The sequence below is a fragment of the Salvelinus fontinalis genome, chromosome 14 (assembly GCF_029448725.1).
Source record: "Salvelinus fontinalis isolate EN_2023a chromosome 14, ASM2944872v1, whole genome shotgun sequence".
NCBI classification, from domain to species: Eukaryota; Metazoa; Chordata; class Actinopteri; order Salmoniformes; family Salmonidae; genus Salvelinus; species Salvelinus fontinalis.
The window spans coordinates 33,450,256-33,471,733 of record NC_074678.1 but is presented as its reverse complement, the minus strand read 5'-3'; the positions used below and the strand labels follow the sequence as shown (position 1 = coordinate 33,471,733).

Below are 21,478 nucleotides of genomic sequence, written 5' to 3'. Positions count from 1 at the left end.
TATTATTTAGATCTCACACTTTATACGACTATAAGTTCTACTTATTCTTAGTTGTTCCTTATGACTTTTGACAGATATATTTATCAATCTCCTTATTCTATGTGTGTGCTTTTAAAATTCGGATTAAATTACTCCTATGTCAAATCAAATGTATTTATATAGCCCTTCTTACATCAGCTGATATCTCAAAGTGCTGTACAGACACCCAGCCTAAAACCCCAAGCAATGCAGGTGTAGAAGCACGGTGGCTAGGAAAAACTCCCTAGAAAGGCCAAAACCTAGGAAGAAACCTAGAGGAACCAGGCTATGAGGGGTGGCCAGTCTTCTTCTGGCTGTGCCAGGTGGAGATTATAACAGAACATGGCCAAGATGTTCAAATGTTCATAAATGACCAGCATGGTCAAATAATAATAATCACAGTAGTTGTCGAGGGTGCAGCAAGTCAGCACCTCAGGAGTAAATGTTAGTTGGCTTTTCATAGCCGATCATTACGAGTATCTCTACCACTCGTGTGGTCTCTAGAGAGTTGAAAGCAGCAGATCTGGGACAGGTAGCACGTCCGGTGAACAGGTCAGGGTTCCTTAGCCACAGGCAGAACAGTTGAAACTGGAGCAGCAGCATGGCCAGGTGGACTGGGGACAGCAAGGAGTCATCATGCCAGGTAGTCCTGAGGCATGGTCCTAGGGCTCAGGTCCTCCGAGAGAGAGAAAGAAGGGGAGAGAGAGAGAATTAGAGAGAGCATACTTAAATTCACACAGGACACCGGATAAAACAGGAGAAGTACTCCAGATATAACAAACTGACCCTAGCCCCCCGACACATAAACTAATGCAGCATAAATACTGGAGGCTGAGACAGGAGGGGTCAGGAGACACTGTGGCCCCATCCGATGATACCCTCGGACAGGGCCAAACAGGAAGGATATACCCCCATCCACTTTGCCAATGCACAGCCCCCACACCACTAGAGGGATAACTTCAACCACCAACTTACCATCCTGAGACAAGGCCATGTATAGGGGGGGTGCCAACCCAGACAGGAAGATCACATCAGTGACTCAACCCACTCGAGTGACGCACCCCTCCTAGGGACGGCATGAAAGAGCACCAGTAAGCCAGTGACTCAGCCCCTGTAATAGGGTTAGAGGCAGAGAATCCCAGTGGAGCGAGAGGAACCGGCCAGGCAGAGACAGCAAGGGCGGTTCGTTGCTCCAGAGCCTTTCCGTTCACCTTCACACTCCTGGGCCAGACTACACTCAATCATATGACGCACTGAAGAGATGAGTCTTCAGTAAAGACTTAAAAGTTGAGACCGAGTCTGCGTCTCTCACATGGGTAGGCAGACCATTCCATAAAAATGGAGATCTATAGGAGAAAGCCCTGCCTCCAGCTGTTTGCTTAGAAATTCTAGGGACAATTAGGAGGCCTGCGTCTTGTGACCGTAGCGTACGTGTAGGTATGTACGCTACGGTACGCGCAGCAGCGCCTCTTCAACCTCAGGAGGCTAAAGAAATTCGGCTTGTCACCAAAAGCACTCACAAACTTCTACAGATGCACAATCGAGAGCATCCTGTCGGGCTGTATCACCGCCTGGTACGGCAACTGCTCCGCCCACAACCGTAAGGCTCTCCAGAGGGTAGTGAGGTCTGCACAACGCATCACCGGGGGCAAACTACCTGCCCTCCAGGACACCTACACCACCCGATGTCACAGGAAGGCCATAAAGATCATCAAGGATAACAACCACCCGAGCCACTGCCTGTTCACCCCGCTATCATCCAGAAGGCGAGGTCAGTACAGGTGCATCATAGCAGGGACCGAGAGACTGAAAAACAGCTTCTATCTCAAGGCCATCAGACTGTTAAACAGCCACCACTAACATTTAGTGGCCGCTCTCAACATACTGACTCAACTCCAGCCACTTTAATAATGGGAATTGATGGAAATTATGTAAAAATGTACCACTAGCCACTTTAAACAAATCCACTTAATATAATGTTTACATACCCTACATTACTCATCTCATATGTATATGTATATACTGTACTCTATATCATCTACTGCATCTTGCCATCTTTATGTAATACATGTATCACTAGCCACTTTAAACTATGCCACTTTATGTTTATATACCCTACATTACTCATCTCATATGTATATACTGTACTCTATACCATCTACTGCATCTTACCTATGCCGTTCTGTACCATCACTCATTCATATATCTTTATGTACATATTCTTTATCCCTTTACACTTTACACTTGTGTGTATATGGTAGTAGTTGTGGAATTGTTAGGTTAGATTACTTGTTGGTTATTACTGCATTACTGTCGGAACTGGAAGCACAAGCATTTCGCTTTGCGACAGTATCAAAAATAAATTTTGGATTGTTCTTATTTTCCTCAATTAAGTTGGAAAAATAGGATGATCGAGCAGCTCTTCGATACTGCACGCTACTGTCTTTCCAAGCTAGTCGGAAGACTTCCAGTTTGGTGTGGCGCCATTTCCGTTCCAATTTTCTGGAAGCTTGCTTCAGAGCTCGGGTATTTTCTGTATACCAGGAAGCTAGTTTCTTATGACAAATGTTTTTAGGGGTGCAACTGCATCTAAGGTATTGTGCAAGGTTAAATTGAGTTCCTCAGTTAGGTGGTTAACGGATTTTGGTCCTCTGACGTCCTTGGGTAGGCAGAGGGAGTCTGGAAGGGCATCAAGGAATCTTTGTGTTGTCTGAGAATTTATAGCACGACTTTTGATGCTCCTTGGTTGGGGTCTGAGCAGATTTTTTGTTGCGATTGCAAACGTAATAAAATGGTGGTCCGATAGTCCAAGATTATGAGGAAAAACATTAAGATCTACAACATTTATTCTATGTGTCTCACTATTGATGTGTATGTCACTACTCCCTATGTGTGGGCATACACTATATGTGTATTTTGCTATCTCTTAAACTATGTGTGCTTTTCCTTTCTTGAAACTTTATCTATAGAGGTGTCTTTCGATCAGACATTAGGTCTCACCGTTTACAAGCTATTTTCCAGGGGTCGTAAATCCCTAGTCAGCAGCCTATTTTTCTGTTGTTCCTTGTTCTTTTGACGTTAATATCTCATATCTCACTCCGCTGTATTAGGTTTCCCTTCTTTCTCCATTTTTTTGGACTTTATTTCAGTATTGTCTTTAGAATCGGATCTATGGCTAATTCACTTTTGTTAATTGACCATTTGAGTTATCTTGTTCGCATAGAATTACCGTCCTATCTCACCAAACCTATTTTAAATCCTCGCCTCTTCAAGTTAAGACTTTATTTAGTTATGTTTTTTATATTGGATCTATGGTTAATTTACCACATGATAATTAACCATTGAAGTTATCCTATTTGCACAAAATCACCGTCCTATCTCACAGCACCTATTTACATCCCTTGCTAATAACCTTTCTGCCATTCCACAGACCTCAATTATTAAGCTATTTTTATTTTTGGTAGTGCACATGTACCTTAGGTCAATGCGGACCTGTTCCCTCAATTGATTTTTGGTTAAAACACAAAGTAAAAGCCTCCTAGTGAATCTGTTTAGAATAACCAAGCTCCTATTATTGATATATTCTAAGTATTTAGAACATCAACTCAAAGATCTCTTAAATAATTCCCCCAAATTCGTGAATAAAGATTTACTGACCTTCGTCTCATAGACTGGGAAAGCAATGTGGGTTAGATTCCGTCACCGTCTCTGCCGACCTTAGATATATACCGGCCTGCTATAGACAGGTCTTTAATTTACGGGTCAATGACCAGCCCGTGCACGGTTTTTGGCGTGGTACCTTCGGACGGCAGGGACAGGTATTGGAATCCGGCTCTCGAAGGACCAAATTGTTAAGAGAATTATGTTCTCAATGTTCATAACCCAATTCAATTACTACTCGGTCTGCAACCCAGAATTTGTAAGCTACTGGTTGCATGAAACAGACAGAGGCCCAGCCTACAATAGTCAAATGTTTATTCACGAGAACGTTCTGAAGTCCACAATACAAAGACATCCATTTTATAGTGGCGCACATACTTCCACACAAACAGTAGGTATCCTGCGCACATACTGTCTCCCTACCCAGCCGACATAGATTACAGAGACCGTGAGAAGCACTCCCCGTCCTCCTCCAAGATTGGGGAGGACGTGAGACCAAATTTCTCACTGGCCCCTAGCCAAGGTCGGCACCGAATTTTGCTCAGACAGTCTGTGTTTAAGATACTGTAGAGACATATTGTTTTACTGACTAAAACTACACACATCATTAATTATAACTTCATGATTCTAATCAATTTCATACAATTATATGGTTTCAGGGTGGAGTATTCTAATCATTAATTTAAACATAAATCCCATTAACAACCAGTCAAAAGTTTGGACACACTCATTCAAGGGTTTTTCTTAATGTTTACTATTTTCTACATTGTAGAATAATACTGAAGACATCAAAACTATGAAATAACACATGTAGTAACCAAAAAAAGTGTTAAACAAATCAAAATATTTTATATTTGAGATTCTTCAAAGTAGCCACCCTTTGCCTTGATGACAGCTTTGCACACTCTTGGCATTCTCTCAACCAGCTTCATGAGAAATGCTTTTCCAACTGTCTTGAAGGAGTTCCCACATATGCTGAGCACTTGTTGGCTGCTTTTCCTTCACTCTGCAGTCCAACTCATCCCAAACCATCTCAATTGGGTTGAGGTCGGGTGATTGTGGAGGCCAGGTCATCTGATGCAGCACTCCATCACTCTCCTTTGTCAAATAGCCCTTACACAGAATGGCGGTGGTGTGTTTTGGGTCATTGTCCTGTTGGAAAACTTTTGACTGGTACTGTATATCATTTATCTTTGTCTCATAATACAGTTTCTTCTTCTTTTTGTATCGTTTAGTCACATGATTTATCAATTTACGTTATGTTTGCCAATCGGCTGTGAAGTCTTATTTTCCATTCCTTTTTCCTCGTCCCTCTCAACCATACCATTAGCAGTTTTTACAGTCAGTGTCTTAATGGGTACGTGCTTATTAATAACTGGAAGAAGCAATTTTATAAACGTGTCAAGTACGGCATCTGTTTGCTCCACAACAGACCAGCAAATATTCTTTACATCTTCAACATAGGAATCACTACAGAACCTCTTGTATGATCTCTTATACACAATTTTAGCCCCAGCCTTAAGAACTTTGGTTTTTCTAGATATGGCGATCATATTATGATCACCACATCCGATTGGTGTGGATACTGCTTTAGAGCAGATTTCTTCCGCGTTAGTAAACATGTGATTAATACACATGGATTTCTTTCCTGTGCTGTTTGCATATATTCTGATAGGTTGACTAATTACCTGAACCAGATTGCAGGCACTGGTTTCAGTTTGAAGCTTTTTTTGAGTGGACAGCTTGATTATAAACCAGTCAATATTTTGGTCACCCAGAAATATACCTCTCTGTTAATATCACGTACACCATCAAGCATTACACACGTACACTACATGACCAAAAGTATGTGGACACCTGCTCGTCGAGCATCTCATTCCAAAATCATAGGATTTAATATGGATTTGGTCCCACCTTTGCTGCTATAATAGTCTCCACTCTTATGGGAAGGCTTTCCACTAGATGTTGGAATATTGCTGAGGGGACTTGCTTCCATTCAGCCACAAAAGCATTGGTGAGGTTGGGCAATTAGGCCTGGTTCTCAGTCAGCGTTCCAACTCATCCCAAAGTTCAATAGGTTTTGAGGTCAGTGCTCTGTGCAGGTCAGTCAAGTTCTTTCACACCAATCTCGAAATACCATTTCTGTATGAACCTCACTTTTTGCACGGGAAACAAGAAAGGGCCATCCCCAAACTATTTCCACAAAGTTGGAAGCACAGAATCGTCTAGAATGTCATTGTACGCTGTAGCGATAAGATTTCCCTTCACTGAAAAACAGTCCCAGACTATCATTTTCACTATGCATTCGGGCCGTCAAACCCAGATTCGTCCGTCGGACTGGCAGATCGTAAAGCGTGATTCCTCACTCCAGAGTCCAATGGCGGCAAGCTTTACACCACTCCAGCCAACGCTTGGCATTGCGCATGGTGATCTTAGGCTTGTTTGTAGCTGCTTGGCCATGAAAACCCATTTCATGAAGCTCCCGACAAACAGTTCTTGTGCTGACCTTGCTTCCAGAGGCAGTTTGGAACTCGGTAGTGAGTGTTGCAACCGAGGACAGACTATTTTTATGAGCTTCAGCACTCGGCGTTCCCGTTCTGTGAGCTTGTGTGGCCTACCACTTTGTGGCTGAGCCCTTATTGCTCCTAGACATTTCCACTTCACAATACCAGCACTTTCAGTTGACCGGGGAAACTCTTGCAGGGCAGAAATTTGACGAACTAACTTGTTGGAAAGATGGCATCCTATGACGGTGCCACATTGAAAGTCACCGAGCTTCGGTAAGGCCATTCTACTGCCAATGTTTGTCTATGGAGATTGCATGGCTGTGTGCTCGATTTTGTACACATCTCAGCAACGGTGTGGATGAAATAGCAGAATCCACTAATTTGAAGGGGTGTCCACATACATTTGTATATATAGTGTATTATCCAGATATTGACTGTTAGCAATTGGTGGTCTATAGCAACTTCCCACAATAATAGGGTTTAGGTGAGGCAGGTGAACCTGTAGCCATTTCACTTCAACAGCATTTGACAAAGTCAATAGCTGTTTGTCATGCCATACTTGAGCTCTCCTTTGTTTACCTCTTCAGAACAGGTTGAGTCATAAAGTGTCACGGTTGATACAGTATTTGCCAATCACTGAAGAATGTCATAAAGCCAGTTTACTTTCCTACAGCCTTCTTAAGTTCTGTCTGTCTCTTCAGTGTCTCTGTTAAAGTGTCAAGTGTGTTATGGTTAAAGAGACTGACAATTCTAATTAAAGTCTAATCCAAGTGTTCATTTACTCTTGGGCATCCTGTTTGTGTGTCAGCTCCCAATTCTATTAGGTGTCTGACAGAAAAGGGCATTGTCTGCCCCAGGAGCAATGAGGTGCCTGCAGTTTTCCATCGTTGTCTGTGTGTCTGGCTATACCTCTCACAAACGTGTAATGAAGAATAGAAGCACCAATTATATTTTGGAGGAATCAATTAGATGCCGATGTACATGTTCATTGTGTTTTCACAACACAGTTCATGGACTACAGTGGCACTTCTGAAAGTTGTGAGGCCTGCTTTTTCAGAAAAGAACTGAGAACTATAGTGATTGGCAAAAGTGAAAAATGCAATAGAAAAGGTAAAACCAAACATTTTCTGAACAACCTGGACTCAGGGGTAGACATAACATTGTAAATGTAAATCTGTCTCCCTCCATTTAGTATAATATGTTACATTTCGTATGTTATCTATTAAATTGTAGATGTCTATCATCCATTTTGTATGATATGTTACAAATTACAATTTGTATGATGTTACAAAATGGAATTAATATAAAATGTTACGAATTTGCAATACTTATGATAGGTTATGAATTCCAGTTTTTTTGTGGCTAACATTAGCTGGGCTAGGATTAGGGGTTAAGGTTAGGGAAGGGTAAGCTAACATGGTAAGTAGTTGCAAATGAGCTAAAACGTAATATTTAGTTGCAAAGTTGCGAAATAGCTAAAGTTGTCAGTGATGAGATTTGAACACGCAACCTTTGGGTTGCTGGACATTCAAGTAAAGGCACCTGTATTCTAGGTTTGGTTTGCTCCTAGCAGAACTTGGCTAGGCGACGCAAATGTATGTGCCTTGATAACTCCTTTAAAAGACCTTTGCTTGAAAAACAAGAAAAAAGTGGCAATTTGACTGTTTGTCTCTTCTGAGACACCGTAACAACAACAACAACCAGTATACACTTCCTCAAAATCGCCCGAAGCAATCTAAGATCAAGAAATCTGGAATTAATTTTCACGTTTTTTTCAAGTAGGTCTTGATTGCATCATTTTACGTCTAACTAAGATGTTCAGTACAGTATTTCTCAAGAGAAAAAAATGTGCATGAAAACTAGTCTCTCATTGAATAACTACTAGGCGTACTACAAAGAGTAGGACTGTTGAGTAATAATCAACGAAAAGGTGTAGAATTCGGCTCCCGAAATTCGACTTGCCTCAAGAAAAAATGTTTACACGAACAGTCGGAAAAAAACCTGCGGAATGGGTGCTCAAATCTCGGTGTTGAGGTAAAAAGTGTTGTGAGTGTTATCTGAGTGTTGATTCTCATGTGGTTAACACCAGTAGGCTTGAAATTGACACCACCAGTTGAATAAATTAAGTGTTAACCTCGGTGGTGGTGTTGTTACTCCACTGTGTTGAGTTAATTTGGGAGGGGCCTCATTATCACATTTCCCAAAATGCTTTGTTGCAGGTTGCTTTTTAGAATGGTTTGTTTTAATATCTGTTTCTGCATGCACATTGATTGATTCATTGATCTTGTGCTACACAAAGATAAATAACATACATTTTTTCTGAACTAATCCAATCTGTAAGTGGTTGGACATATTTCACCCGTTATTGAGATGGTTTAGGTAGTCACATTCATTAATCTTACTAACCTTGGCAGTTATTCTAACTGCGGATTGCAGGTGATTAAAGGTTCCAGATTGTGGATATCCTAACTCTGGCTCGAATCCAATAGGTATTATATAACACTTTGCAAGCCAGTGTAATATGACTTGCTGACGTGGCCTACAAACCAGGAGGATCTGGACCCCAGGAAGATTAGCTAGTGTTACGGCATTAGCTAATGGGGATCCTAATAAAAATTGCAAAAGTATCAGACTACTTACCGTGTTACGGTTAAACTAGGATGTCAAAGTATTATATTGTAAAAAAGTGATGTATTGTCAAAATAAATAATTACCTTTTTATAATAGGCGACATGAGTGAAAACTATTGAATGCAACAACCATTTCTCTGTCACTAGCAAACACAGTCATGGGTGGTACTGGGAACTCCAAAATTAACTTGACAGGCACCCTGGGAAATAAATATGGAAATAAGGCTTTACACCCTACAGTGTTAAAACAACACCCCAAACGAGTTACTACAGGTGTAAATTCCCTAACACTTACATCAGCTGTAATAACGTTTTAATTTAAATCAGAATATGTAACACCCACAGAGTTAAGGACCCAACATTTTTGGGGTGTTAGTTTAACAACACTTTGAAAAGTGTTAGTTTAACACTATTTCAGTGGGTCACATATAATTACTAAGAAAGTTACATTTAACACTGTGGGTGGGTTAGGGTTAGAATTATTTAAGATACTCTTTGAAGATGTAGGGTTTTTGGAAGTTGAGCAGGAACTGTCTTGGTTTCAGGATGAAGGTGGTTCCACAATTGGGGTGTCAGGACAGAGAAGAGCTTTGAGCAGGGCAGAGCAGGAGCTGCCCTCCCACAGGGATCGGAGGGCAAAGAGACCAGAGGTGGAAGAATGGATTGTAGGATTGTAACCACATGTGAACTATTTTATGTTATTCTGCTTTATTCTCTTTTATAATCTATATATTTTTTTACCAGTATGTCATATTTTTTATTTCAAAGCCTGTAGTTTTGACTGATGCTGGAAATTAGTACAAGCTATTGAACAAAAATATAAATGCAACATGCAACAATTTCAATTATTTTACTGAGTTACAGTTTATATAAGGACATAAGTCAATTGAAATAAATGCATTAGGCCCAACCTATGGATTTCATATGACTGGGCAGGGGTGCAGTCATTGGTGGGCCTTGGAGGGTGTAGACCCAGCCAATCAGAATTAGTTTTACCCCCACAAAAGGGCTTTATTACATACAAAACTACTCCTCAGCACTTGCCCGTTCACGTCACTGGCCATAGACCAGTGCGCCGCGGTTCAGTTTAATAGAATGTTGTCACTGGCTCTCTAGACTAGGATATAATAGTTTTCTCTTATTGGTCGGCTCCCAACATCGCCGCCGGGAGAGTGTATAAAATGCATCATAGTCGCTCAAGAAGCGCAAATCCATCTCTGGTCTCTGGGGTGCAGAGCAGCCAGCCAGCCAGCCTAGTTCTGCAAACAGTGTGTGATCCAGAGGAGGCGGGAGAAAACACCTGTTGCGGAAGAATCAAGTCGACAAAAGCAGCCTCCACGTCTTCAGTAAGTGTATTAAACTGGATTCAACAGGTATCTAAAATTGTATATTTGTCTCACTCAAGGGTGAGTAATTAAATATATTCTTGCACGGGAGAGCATAGGCTACGCCAATGGTATAGTCTGCGAACTTCTTATTTGCACTTGTTGCACTTTATTTTATGATAGGCTAATATTAGGCTAATATACACTTCTACATTATTGATTCCTTATATAATAAATTGACGTTCTTACGATGGTAGGCTACACCAAGTTTTTCTAAAATCAACGGAGATCCGTCTTCATTCTCTTTAAAGGCAAAGTTATTATCAATTCAAGATTGTGCAAATTCATCACAAACTAGACCGGCTAGCATTTTGTCTGTATCGTCCATCTCTTATCAATATGAACTGACCACACAATTCAACAACCCTCGTCAAAAGATCCTATCCTAAAAAATATATGTATATTATAATCCAAAAGGAAAAACTGATTTTGGAACCTACTCTATATGATTTTATATGATTGTGTAGGATATAATCCTATAGGACTGGTTTCAAAATCTGATATATTTAAAAAAAATATATATATTAAAGGAGAGCTGAGTTATTTAAATGTAATATTTTTTTGACAGGACAGGTAGGCAGACTGATATCGAAGTGGTTATTAAGGGCACAGACAGTCGGCGGATGCGGGGCTCAAACCTCTGTCGCTGAGAGGGGTAATGTGGTCCGGAGTTTAGACCGCTACACCAGACTCCAGGACATTGATAGGAATTTTCTATTAGATTCTTGTATATAACATCATATAGGATAGAATCATATAGGAGTCCAATAACACTGGTTCCAAAATTTGATAGGATTTTTCTATTGGATTCTAATTGGTCCCTTGTATTGGAATCCTATTCATTTTGTTGATGGGAATTGTATAGATATTTTCATTACATTCTAAACGAATTATCCTCAAAACTTGGCTATACGCTATTGTTAACTTGGCTGCTTAACATATGGCGCACCCACCCTCCAAATGTATTAGACAATTAAGACGGGAGACTAGTGGTTAGATCGTTGGGCCAGTAACCGAAGGCTCGCTGGTTTGAATCCCCGAGCCGACTAGGTGAAACATCTGTTTATGTGCCCTAGTCGCTCTGCTAAATGACTTAAATGTAATTACCTATGAAGGTGGACACGTGAACTATAATAACTTCATAAACAGCCAATATTGCCACTTGAGATGATGATCCTATATTGGGGAACCGCTATCTCGTGCACTTGTTTCCCCAAGTGCCAAGGGAGTATGCATCTGCGTCACACATTAACTGCAACAACAATAGATATGAAACCTACTGTGATTGTTTGCAAGGTTGTTTACATTTGTGTCAAAAAGGTGTGCTATTTGACATTACAGCCAAACAGCATAGAGCTAGATTAACCATTTGATATAATGTGACATAGGTATTGGTTTAAAAAAAGATGACCTATTTCAGGTGTGCCAAGAGTTCACTAGCTGCGCACTGGTAGATACATCCAGGAGGGAAATAGGGAGGATGGGGAGGGAGCGGGGGGTTGCGGCTATTGGGGGGGATGGAGGGGCAGGTGGGGAAGGCAAGGTACAACCCTGGGAGGGAGGGAGTCCCGCTGCACCACTCGGGAGCTCCCCAAGTGAAACCCTGACTATTATATAATAAATGAAAGAAATGCTCGTATCTTTGTGTTACTGTACTAATTGTTTTATTTAGCTATGTAAAGATGGTGTACATTCTAAGAGGAAAATATATACTGAACAAAAATATAAGCGCAACATGTTAAGTGTTGGTCCCATGTTTCATGGGCCGAAATAAAAGATCCCAGAAATTTTCCATACGCACAGAAAGCTTATTTCTCTCAGATTTTGGGCACAAATTTGTTTTGATCCCTGTTAGTGAGCATATCATGATCATTACACAGGTGCACCTTATGCTGGGGACAATAAAAGGCCACTCTAAAATGTGCAGTTTTGTCACACAACACAATGCCACAGATGAGGGAACGTGCAATTGGGGCGGCAGGTAGCCTAGTGGTTAGAGCGTTGGGCCAAGATCACTGGATCGAATTCCCGAGCTAACAAGGTAAAAATCATTCGTTCTGCCCCTGAGCAAGGCAGTTAACCCACTGTTCCTCGGGCACCGAAGACGTGGATGTCGATTAAGGCAGCCCCCGCACCTCTCTGATTCAGAGGGGTTGGGTTAAATACGGTAGACACATTTCAGTTGAATACATTGTTGGACAACTGACTAGGTATCTCCCTTTCCCAATTGGCATGCTGACTGCAAGAATGTGCACCAGAGCGGCTGCCAGAGAATTTGTTTATTTCTCTACCATAAGCCACCTCCAACGTCGTTTTAGAGAATTTGGCAGTACGTCCAACCAACCTCACAATCGCAGACCACATGTAACCATGCTAGCCCAGGACCTCCACATCCGGCTTCTTCACCTGCGGGATTGTCTGAGACCAGTCACCCGGACAGCTGATGACACTGAGGTGTATTTCTGTCTGTAATAAAGCCCTTTTGTGGGTGAAAACTCATTCTGATATGCTGGGCCTGGCTCCCAAGTGGGTGGGCCTATGCCCTCCCAGGCCCACCCATAGCTGCGCCCCTGCCCAATCATGTGAATTCCATGGATTAGGGTCTAATTTATTTATTTCAATTGACTGATTTTCTTATATGAACTGTAACACAGTAGAACTTTGTTGAAAAAGGTGAACTGTACTGGTGGTCATACTGAAAATGAACTTGCAGCCTTGGATCGCTCCTATATTGTGGTGATGAATGAAACCGAAATGAACATAGAATTGTTGTTTCCAAACAACGAAATTGTTGTAATTAATGTTGTATTGTACTGGAACAAATTACAGCAAACTATATAATTTAATGGGTTCAATTAAGAAAAAATTATAATAGGATTCTGATTATGATGACAAAATCCTAAAAGATTTATCAAAAACCTATAGCATTACTTTTGATTTCCAATAGGAAAAAAATTGTCCAATAGGATTCCAATATGATAATGATAGATAGAGGTGACACAAAATCCAATAGGAATGATTTTGATTCCCAATAGGAAAAAGTAGTGCAATAAGATTCTGATAGAGGTGACACAAAATAGGATTTTATTGGGAAAATTACTAATCCATAAGGATTTTTTGACTAAGGAATTTAACAGAAGAAATAGAATAGAATTTCCTATGGCTGTTGAAGTGGATCTCAGTGATGTGCTAAAGTGTTTATTTTGGCGTCATATTTTTAAAAGAACCAAATGAAACCTTAACAAAAAAGATAAATAAACGTAATCTAGGCTTCATTTGTTATTTTGACTAATGTAGACTTTATTATTCCACAGGAGTAATTTGCTGTGCAACATGTTGGCAGTATAGGTTACTTACTGCAACATAGAATGTACTGTATGAGTAAATGTACAATAATAGTGTTTTTTTAGCCTTTGTAAATCAGTCATGTCCTATGTACCTCTTATTTAGGCTGCACAAATTATTTATTTATTCAACATCTCTATCCTAAATAATTATAAACTGGGTGGTTCGAACCCTGAATGCTGATTTGGTTGAAAGCCGTGGTATACCACAGGTATTACAAAACAATTATTTTTACTACTCCAATTATGTTGCTAACCATTTTATAATAGCAATAAGGCACCTCAGCTGTTTACTGGCCATATATCACACCCCATCGATCCCTATTGATTAAATATAAACTTGACACATTGGGGTCCATTTATTTGTTTTTCTAGTTTTTAGATTCAGTTAACCATTTCTGGCACAGATATAGTAACAGCTACAATGTGATTTTCTCAGTGTATTAATAAATATATTTCACACCAATAACTGCTGCCTTGTTTGTGCTTTTGCCTGCAGACAGAGAAACACCCCCGTATCTCACTTGCTGAAGCCCAGTGGGACCATGTGGGTTCTGGACAAGATCCGTGGGTCGGTAGAAACCACTGTACTCCGGAGGGGGGAGAATGGGGACAAGGAGGGCAATACTCCAGCCTACAGCAATGTTCTCACCCCTGATAAGATCCCTGACTTCTTTATTCCCCCCAAGCTGGTCTCCTGCCCCCCAGAGCCTGAGACCCTGGACGTCGTCAAGCCCAAGGAAGGCCTTTGGCTCTCGGCCTCTGAGCAGACCATTGGCAGTAAGAAAATCAGCAGTCCTCAAAGTCCTCGTCTGGTCGTCAAGCTGGCTGGGGACACCAAGAACCTGCTGAGGGCAGCAAACCGTCACATCATCCAGATAGAGAGCGCTGATGATGTGGTGGCAGGGGACACCAATGCTGACCCTCAGTCTCAGACTGCTATGTCACTGCCCTACGTCCCCAAGACCCAGACCTCCTATGGTTTTGCTACTCTGATGGAGAGCCCCCACACCCGCCGCAAGGAGTCGCTGTTCCACTGTGACCAGACCAGCCCTCTGACCTCCCCCAACTGCCAGCGGAAGGGGAAGAGCAGCGTCAGCGAGGGCAACCACCTCAACCCCGCCTCTCACAACCCGTACCGCTACTTTAGTGGAGGGGAGAGTGACACCTGTTCCTCGGCTGAGTCCTCTCCCTTCAGCTCCCCGCTGCTCTCCCGCTCTGCCTCGCTGCTCAAGATCTTCACACATGAGACGCAGGCCAAGGTGGTGAAGGCCAAGAGCAAGTTTGCCCGCCACAGCTCCTTATCCACAGACGAGTGCAGCTCGGCTGAGCCCAGTCCCAACGTGCCGCGGCGTCTCCACTCCCCTTCCCTCCACGGCAGTGGGCCGTCGGACCGTGAGCACACCATTAACCTGCAGAATGGCGGCAGGGTGAGGCTAAGCGCCGACTACGATGCCGGCACAGCCCGCCTGCGCATCCGTGTTCTGGCTGCCGAAGAGCTATACGACAAGGTGTATGACATCAAGAGCATCAACTGCTGCGTGTCGCTGTACCTGAACCCTGGCAAGCTGCAGAAACAGAGGAGCACTATCATCAAGAACAGCCGGAATCCTGTGTTCAATGAGGACTTCTTCTTTGACTCGGTGACCTCAGTGCAGGTGAAGAACCTGGCAGTGAAGATCAAGGTGGTGAATAAGGGCACCAGCCTGAAGAGAGACTTTCTGCTCGGGGAGAGAGAGATCCCTCTGGAGAAGCTGATCCATGACCTCTAGATTTGTTCTGGAGATACAGAACAGAACTTTGACTGACACTGAATGAGACTATGACTGATAAAGTGCATGCATGGAAGAGATATAATTGGGATTGATGTTTCCTTGGTGCCCCACAGAGAACTGTCTGAAAGGTCTAGCAGCTCGTCTCTTAGATGGTCACCTCCTCGACCTTCTCTTCCCTGAGCCTGCAGCCCTGCACAGCCCAACCTCCAGATCATGTGGTGGACAATCAAATATGGCACAGGTCAAAAGACACCCGCACATTTGATTGACTCACTTTTTGTACTCTCTTGATCTCAACGTTTTATGTTGCATAGTTGTAACTTAATGTGACTCATCCTCAGACGATTCAGTGTTTATTCAGTTCAGCACTACAACACCTTTATGTATCAGTGGGTCTACTATATCCTGATTGTTGTTGCCATCTACAGTACCACCTGGAGGGAGGGCCAATCTGTGATGTGACCACAATGTCCCAAACCTGGAGGATAGAGATCAGACATCCCCGTATGCATCCTCATCCGCTTGGCATGAATATGTAAATGCAGTTATGCATTAGCAGTTTGTACTTCAGTTTCATAACACTCACAAACCATAGAGAGAGAGAGAATGCATGTCATTTTAAAGAGTGTTTACCAAGTGGTTGAACTTGATTTTATACATAAATGTGGTATTTGTGTGAGACATCTGACTCAGTATGGTGTATGTGTGAATTTGTTATCAAGATACAATATTATGACTTGTTTGTTAATTGTTTGTTTGTTAACTGCTCTCTGCTGGAGAGTGAATGATTGGCAGCCCCCCTGTGTAGACAAGCCACCAGGTGAGTAAACTGAGAAAGGCAAAAAAAATTAACAATAACACAACAATATTTGACATGAAGGATAGTCTTCTATTCTCTGCATGTGCTCTGCGGTCCTTTAAAATGAATTAGAATAAATGTGGTCTGATTGCAATTTCAAGTAGGAGACAGAGGTTGTTTCTGAGGATGGTTGAAGGGTCAACACACCGATCAGTCGTTGAGATATGTAGTCATCTAACCATGTCAGACATGACTGATTACAGTATGTAGCCAGTGTTTTTGTGGGTTACATTCCTGTTATGTTCAAACCTCGACTATACAAAAGAGCTCTCCACAAAACCATTGCTTTTCTCCAAGCTTATACTTTATATAACTCTTGTTGCTGTATGTGTGATCATTTTGTTATTGTGAAAAATCAGTATGATACTATAAAATAATCTATTTGTGGGTGTTTATGCTATCTATACCTGCTGTACATGGGAGTGTGCTCACTGAGTTGTAACCAATCCCCTTTTTGGCTTACATCAGCATGACTAAGAAACATCAATATTGTCAGTAGATTTGATAAAACTTCATTTTAGTAGACCGGGTCAAAATGTAAGTGCATTTATGATGAAAATTCAATTAAGTCAAAAAGTGGGTAGTATATTTTTGGGACTGCCGAACAAGGCCTATTTTTTAAATTGATGGTATTTTCTAGTTTCTCATATACAGTACCAGTCCAAAATTTGGACACCTACTCATTCAAGGGTTTTTATTTATTTTTACTATTTTCTACATTGTAAAATAATAGTGAAGACATCAAAACTATGAAATAACACATATGAGGTCGGGAGATTTTGGAGGCCAGGTCCTCTGATGCAGCACTCCATCACTCTCCTTCTTGGTCAAATAGCCCTTACACAGCCTGGAGGTGTGTTGGGTCATTGTCCTATGGAAAAAGAAAAATGATGGCATATCACTGCAGAATGCTGTGGTAGCCATGCTGGTTAAGTGTGCCTTGAATTCTAAATAAATCACGGACAGTGTCACCAGCAAAGCAACCCCACACCATCATACCGTCTTTCGGATGGGACGTTAAACAGGTGTCTTGACTCTCTGTGGTCATTAACGATCCCATGGCACTTATCGTAAGAGTAGGGGTGTTAATCCCGGTGTCCTGGCTAAATTCCTAAGCTGTCCCTCATACCATCATGGTCACCTAATCATCCCTAGCTTACTATTGGCTCATTCATCCCCCTCCTCTCCCCTGTAACTATTCCCCAGGTTGTTGCTGTTAATGAGAATGTGTTCTCAGTCAACTTACCTGGTAAAATAACATAAAAATAAATAAATACATCTTCCTCCATGCTTCACAGTGGGAACCACACATGCGGAGGTCATCCGTTCACCTACTCTGTATCTCACAAAGACAAGGCGGTTGGAAGCAAAAATCTCAAATTTGGACTCATCGGACCAAAGGACAGATTTCCACCGGTCAAATGTCCATTGCTCGTGTTTCTTGGCCCAAGCAAGTCTCTACTTCTTATTGGTGTCCTTTAGTAGTGGTTTCTTTGCAGCAATTCGACCATAAAGGCCTGATTCACGCAGTCTTCTCTGAACAGTTGATGTTGAGATGTGTCTGTTACTTGAACTCTGTGAAGCATTTATTTGGGCTGCAATTTCTGAGGCTGGTAACTCTAATGAACTTATGCTCTGCAGAAGAGGTAACTCTGGATCTTCCTCTCTCATGAGAGCCCGTTTCATCATATTGCTTGATGGTTTTTGCGACTGCACCGGAAGAAACTTTTAATATTCTTGAAATTTTCCATATTGACTGACCTTCATGTTTTAAAGTAATGATGAAGTGGCATTTCTCTTTGCTTATTCTAGCTGTTCTTGCCATAATATGGACTTGGTCTTTAACAAATAGGGCTATCTTCTGTATACCACCCCTACCTTATCACAACACAACTGATTGGCTCAAACGCATTAAGAAGGAAAGAAAAAAATGAACTTTTAACACCTGTTAATTGAAATGCATTCCAGATGACTACCTCATGAAGCTGGTTGAGAGAATGCCAAGAGTGTGCAAAGCTGTCATCAAGGCAAAGGGTGGCTACTTTGAAGAATCTCAAATATAAAATATTTTTTGATTTAACACTTTTTTGATTACTACATGATTCCATGTGTTATTTCATAGTTTATTATTCTACAATTTAGAAAGTAGTACAAATAAAGAAAAACCCTTGAATGAGTAGGTGTATCCAAACGTTTGACTAGTACTATATATAAAACCAGCCCAATGTACATTTGAACTAGGAACAATTCTCCAGACAAATGAAATCTGTGCTGCTAGCTATTTCACTGAACAGGCTAGATATGCAACGAAAAAAAGATATTCAACCATATTCAATTAGCTTTATCATCATGACTGTGTTTTCAGGCATTGGGCGTCAGTTATGATTTAGCTATTTCCAGTTAGGCTATGCTTTCAAGTGATTTAAATGCTTTAGCATACAGCTTTGGCCAGAATTCCTTCCTGATTGTCTTATATACCAACCACAGGGTTAATTATCCTGGTTGAATACACTGAAAACATATATCACTCTTACTAATGAGGCTGGCTAATGGTGACCATGTGTGTCGTGGAATGGGATGCCAGTGAGGGGGCTTACTGTCAGCTAAATAATGAATACATATATGCACCAGAAAAGTGCAGGTGATTCTGATTGGCAATGTCACACAGTCACATAGTATGAAATTAATACAGCACTTTTAGATCTGAGCACCTTGTCCAAATTAATCTGATTTCTAAAAGTGGAACAATACCCACTGTCCTCTAGTCCATAGGTGTCTAACTCATTCCACGGAGGACCTAGTGACAGTGTTTTTGGTTTTTCCTTTCAATTAAGACCTAGACAATCAGGTGAGGGGCGTTATTTACAATTTGTGACCTTAACTCATCAATCATGTACAATGGAGGAGCGAAAACCCGCAGACACTGGGCCCTCCATAGAATGAGTTTGACAAGTGCTTTAATCTATGACGTGTGTGCTTTCCCCTTCTGATTAAGCGAAGCTTAATGCCTATTATGAGTGTAGAAAACCTGCAAATGTATAATGTACAGGTAATTGCCAAAACTAAGATAACACCAATCATAAACCTCTTGGGGATGTCATTCGAAAACATAATGTTAACTTTCACTGCTATGCGGATGACACACAGCTGTACATTTCAATGAAACATGGTGAAGCCCCAAAATTGCCCTCGCTAGAAGCCTGTGTTTCAGACATAAGGAAGTGGATGGCTGAAAACGTTCTACTTTTAAACTCGGACAAAACAGAGATGCTTGTTCTAGGTCCCAAGAAACAAAGAGATCTTCTGTTAAATCTGACAATTAATCTTGATGGTTGTAAAGTCGTCTCAAATAAAACTGTGAAGGACCTCGGCGTTACTCTGGACCCTGATCTCTTTTTTGACGAACATATCAAGACTGTTTCAAGGACAGATTTTTTCCATCTACGTAACATTGCAAAAATCAGAAATTTTCTGTCCAAAAATGATGCAGAAACATTTATCCATGCTTTTGTTCCTTCTAGGTTAGACTACTGCAATGCTCTACTTTCCGGCTACCCGGATAAAGCACTAAATAAACTTCAGTTAGTGCTAAATACGGCTGCTAGAATCCTGACTAGAACCAAGAAATTTGATCATATTGCTCCAGTGCTAGCTTCCCTACACTGGCTTCCTGTTAAGGCAAAGGCTGATTTCAAGGTTTTACTGTTAACCTATAAAGCGTTACATGGGCTTGCTCCTACCTGTCTTTCTGAGTTGGTCCTGCCGTACATACCTACACGTACGCTACGGTCACAAGACGCAGGCCTGCTAATTGTCCCTAGAATTTCTAAGCAAACAGCTGGAGGCAGGGCTTTCTCCTATAGATCTCCATTTTTATGGAATGGTCTGCCTACCCATGTGAGAGACGCAAACTCGGTCTCAACTTTTAAGTCTTTACTGAAGACTTATCTCTTCAGTAGGTCATATGATTGAGTGTAGTCTGGCCCAGGAGTGTGAAGGTGAACGGAAAGGCTCTGGAGCAACGAACCGCCCTTGCTGTCTCTGCCTGGCCGTTCCCCTCTCTCCACTGGGATTCTCTGCCTCTAACCCTATTACAGGGGCTGAGTCACTGGCTTACTGGTGCTCTTTCATGCCGTCCCTAGGAGGGGTGCATCACTCGAGTGGGTTGAGTTACTGACGTGGTCTTCCTGTCTGGGTTGGCGCCCCCCCTTGGATTGTGCTGTGGTGGAGATCTTTGTGGGCTGTACTCGGCCTTGTCTCAGGATTGTAAGTTGGTGGTTGAAGATATCCCTCTAGTGGTGCGGGGGCTGTGCTTTGGCAAAGTGGGTGGGGTTATATCCTTCCTGTTTGGCCCTGTCCGAGGGTATCATCGGATGGGGCCACAGTGTCTCCTGACCCCTCCTGTCTCAGCCTCCAGTATTTATGCTGCGGTAGTTTGTGTCGGGGGGCTAGGTTCAGTTTGTTATATCTGGAGTACTTCTCCTGTCTTATCCGGTGTCCTGTGTGAATTTAAGTATGCTCTCTCTAATTTTCTCCTTCTCTCTTTCTTTCTCTCTCTCGGAGGACCTGAGCCCTAGGACCATGCCTCAGGACGACCTGACACGATGACTCCTTACTGTCCCCAGTCCACCTGGCCGTGCTGCTGCTCCAGTTTCAACTGTTCTGCCTGCGACTATGGAACCCTGACCTGTTCACCGGACGTGCTACCTGTCCCAGACCTGCTGTTTCCAACTCTCTAGAGACGGCAGGAGCGGTAGAGATACTCTTAATGATCGGCTATGAAAAGCCAACTGACATTTAATCCTGATTATTATTTGACCATGCTGGTCATTTATGAACATTTGAACATCTTGGCCAGGTTCTGTTATAATCTCCACCCGGCACAGCCAGAAGAGGACTGGCCACCCCTCATAGCCTGGTTCCTCTCTAGGTTTCTTCCTAGGTTTTGGCCTTTCTAGGGAGTTTTTCCTAGCCACCGTGCTTCTACACCTGCATTGCTTGCTGTTTGGGGTTTTAGGCTGGGTTTCTGTACAGCACTTCGAGATATTAGCTGATGTACGAAGGGCCATATAAAATAAATTTGATTTCATAAAGTGTTTTAACAGGGCGTTGGGCCACTACGAGCCACCAGAAAAGCTCCAATGCGCCTGGAACTCTATTGGAGGGATGCGAAGGCAGTCTTCCACAAGAAATTCCATAACTTGGTGTTTTGTTGATGGTGAAAAATGTTGTCTCAAAATCTCCCTTAAGTGTTCAATTGGGTTGAGATCGAATGACTGACACACACACACACACACACA

The 21,478-nt window shown here is 42.0% G+C and overlaps 1 protein-coding gene across 3 annotated transcripts in view; it reads left to right on the top strand.

Moving 5' to 3' along the window:
• Window positions 1-16,569, top strand: part of LOC129810680 (C2 calcium-dependent domain-containing protein 4C-like) — a 31,719-nt gene extending 15,150 nt beyond the window's left edge. For 2 of the 3 annotated variants that reach the window (XM_055861440.1, XM_055861439.1), the window contains one exon: window positions 14,044-16,569. In XM_055861440.1, coding sequence (XP_055717415.1) covers window positions 14,044-15,316 — 1,273 coding nt within the window. In that variant the 3' untranslated portion in view covers window positions 15,317-16,569. Of the gene's footprint in view, window positions 1-9,750; window positions 10,162-14,043 lie in introns of those variants that run through there. The other variant, XM_055861441.1, reaches the window with a different exon arrangement.
• The last annotated feature ends 4,909 nt before the right edge of the window (window positions 16,570-21,478 follow it).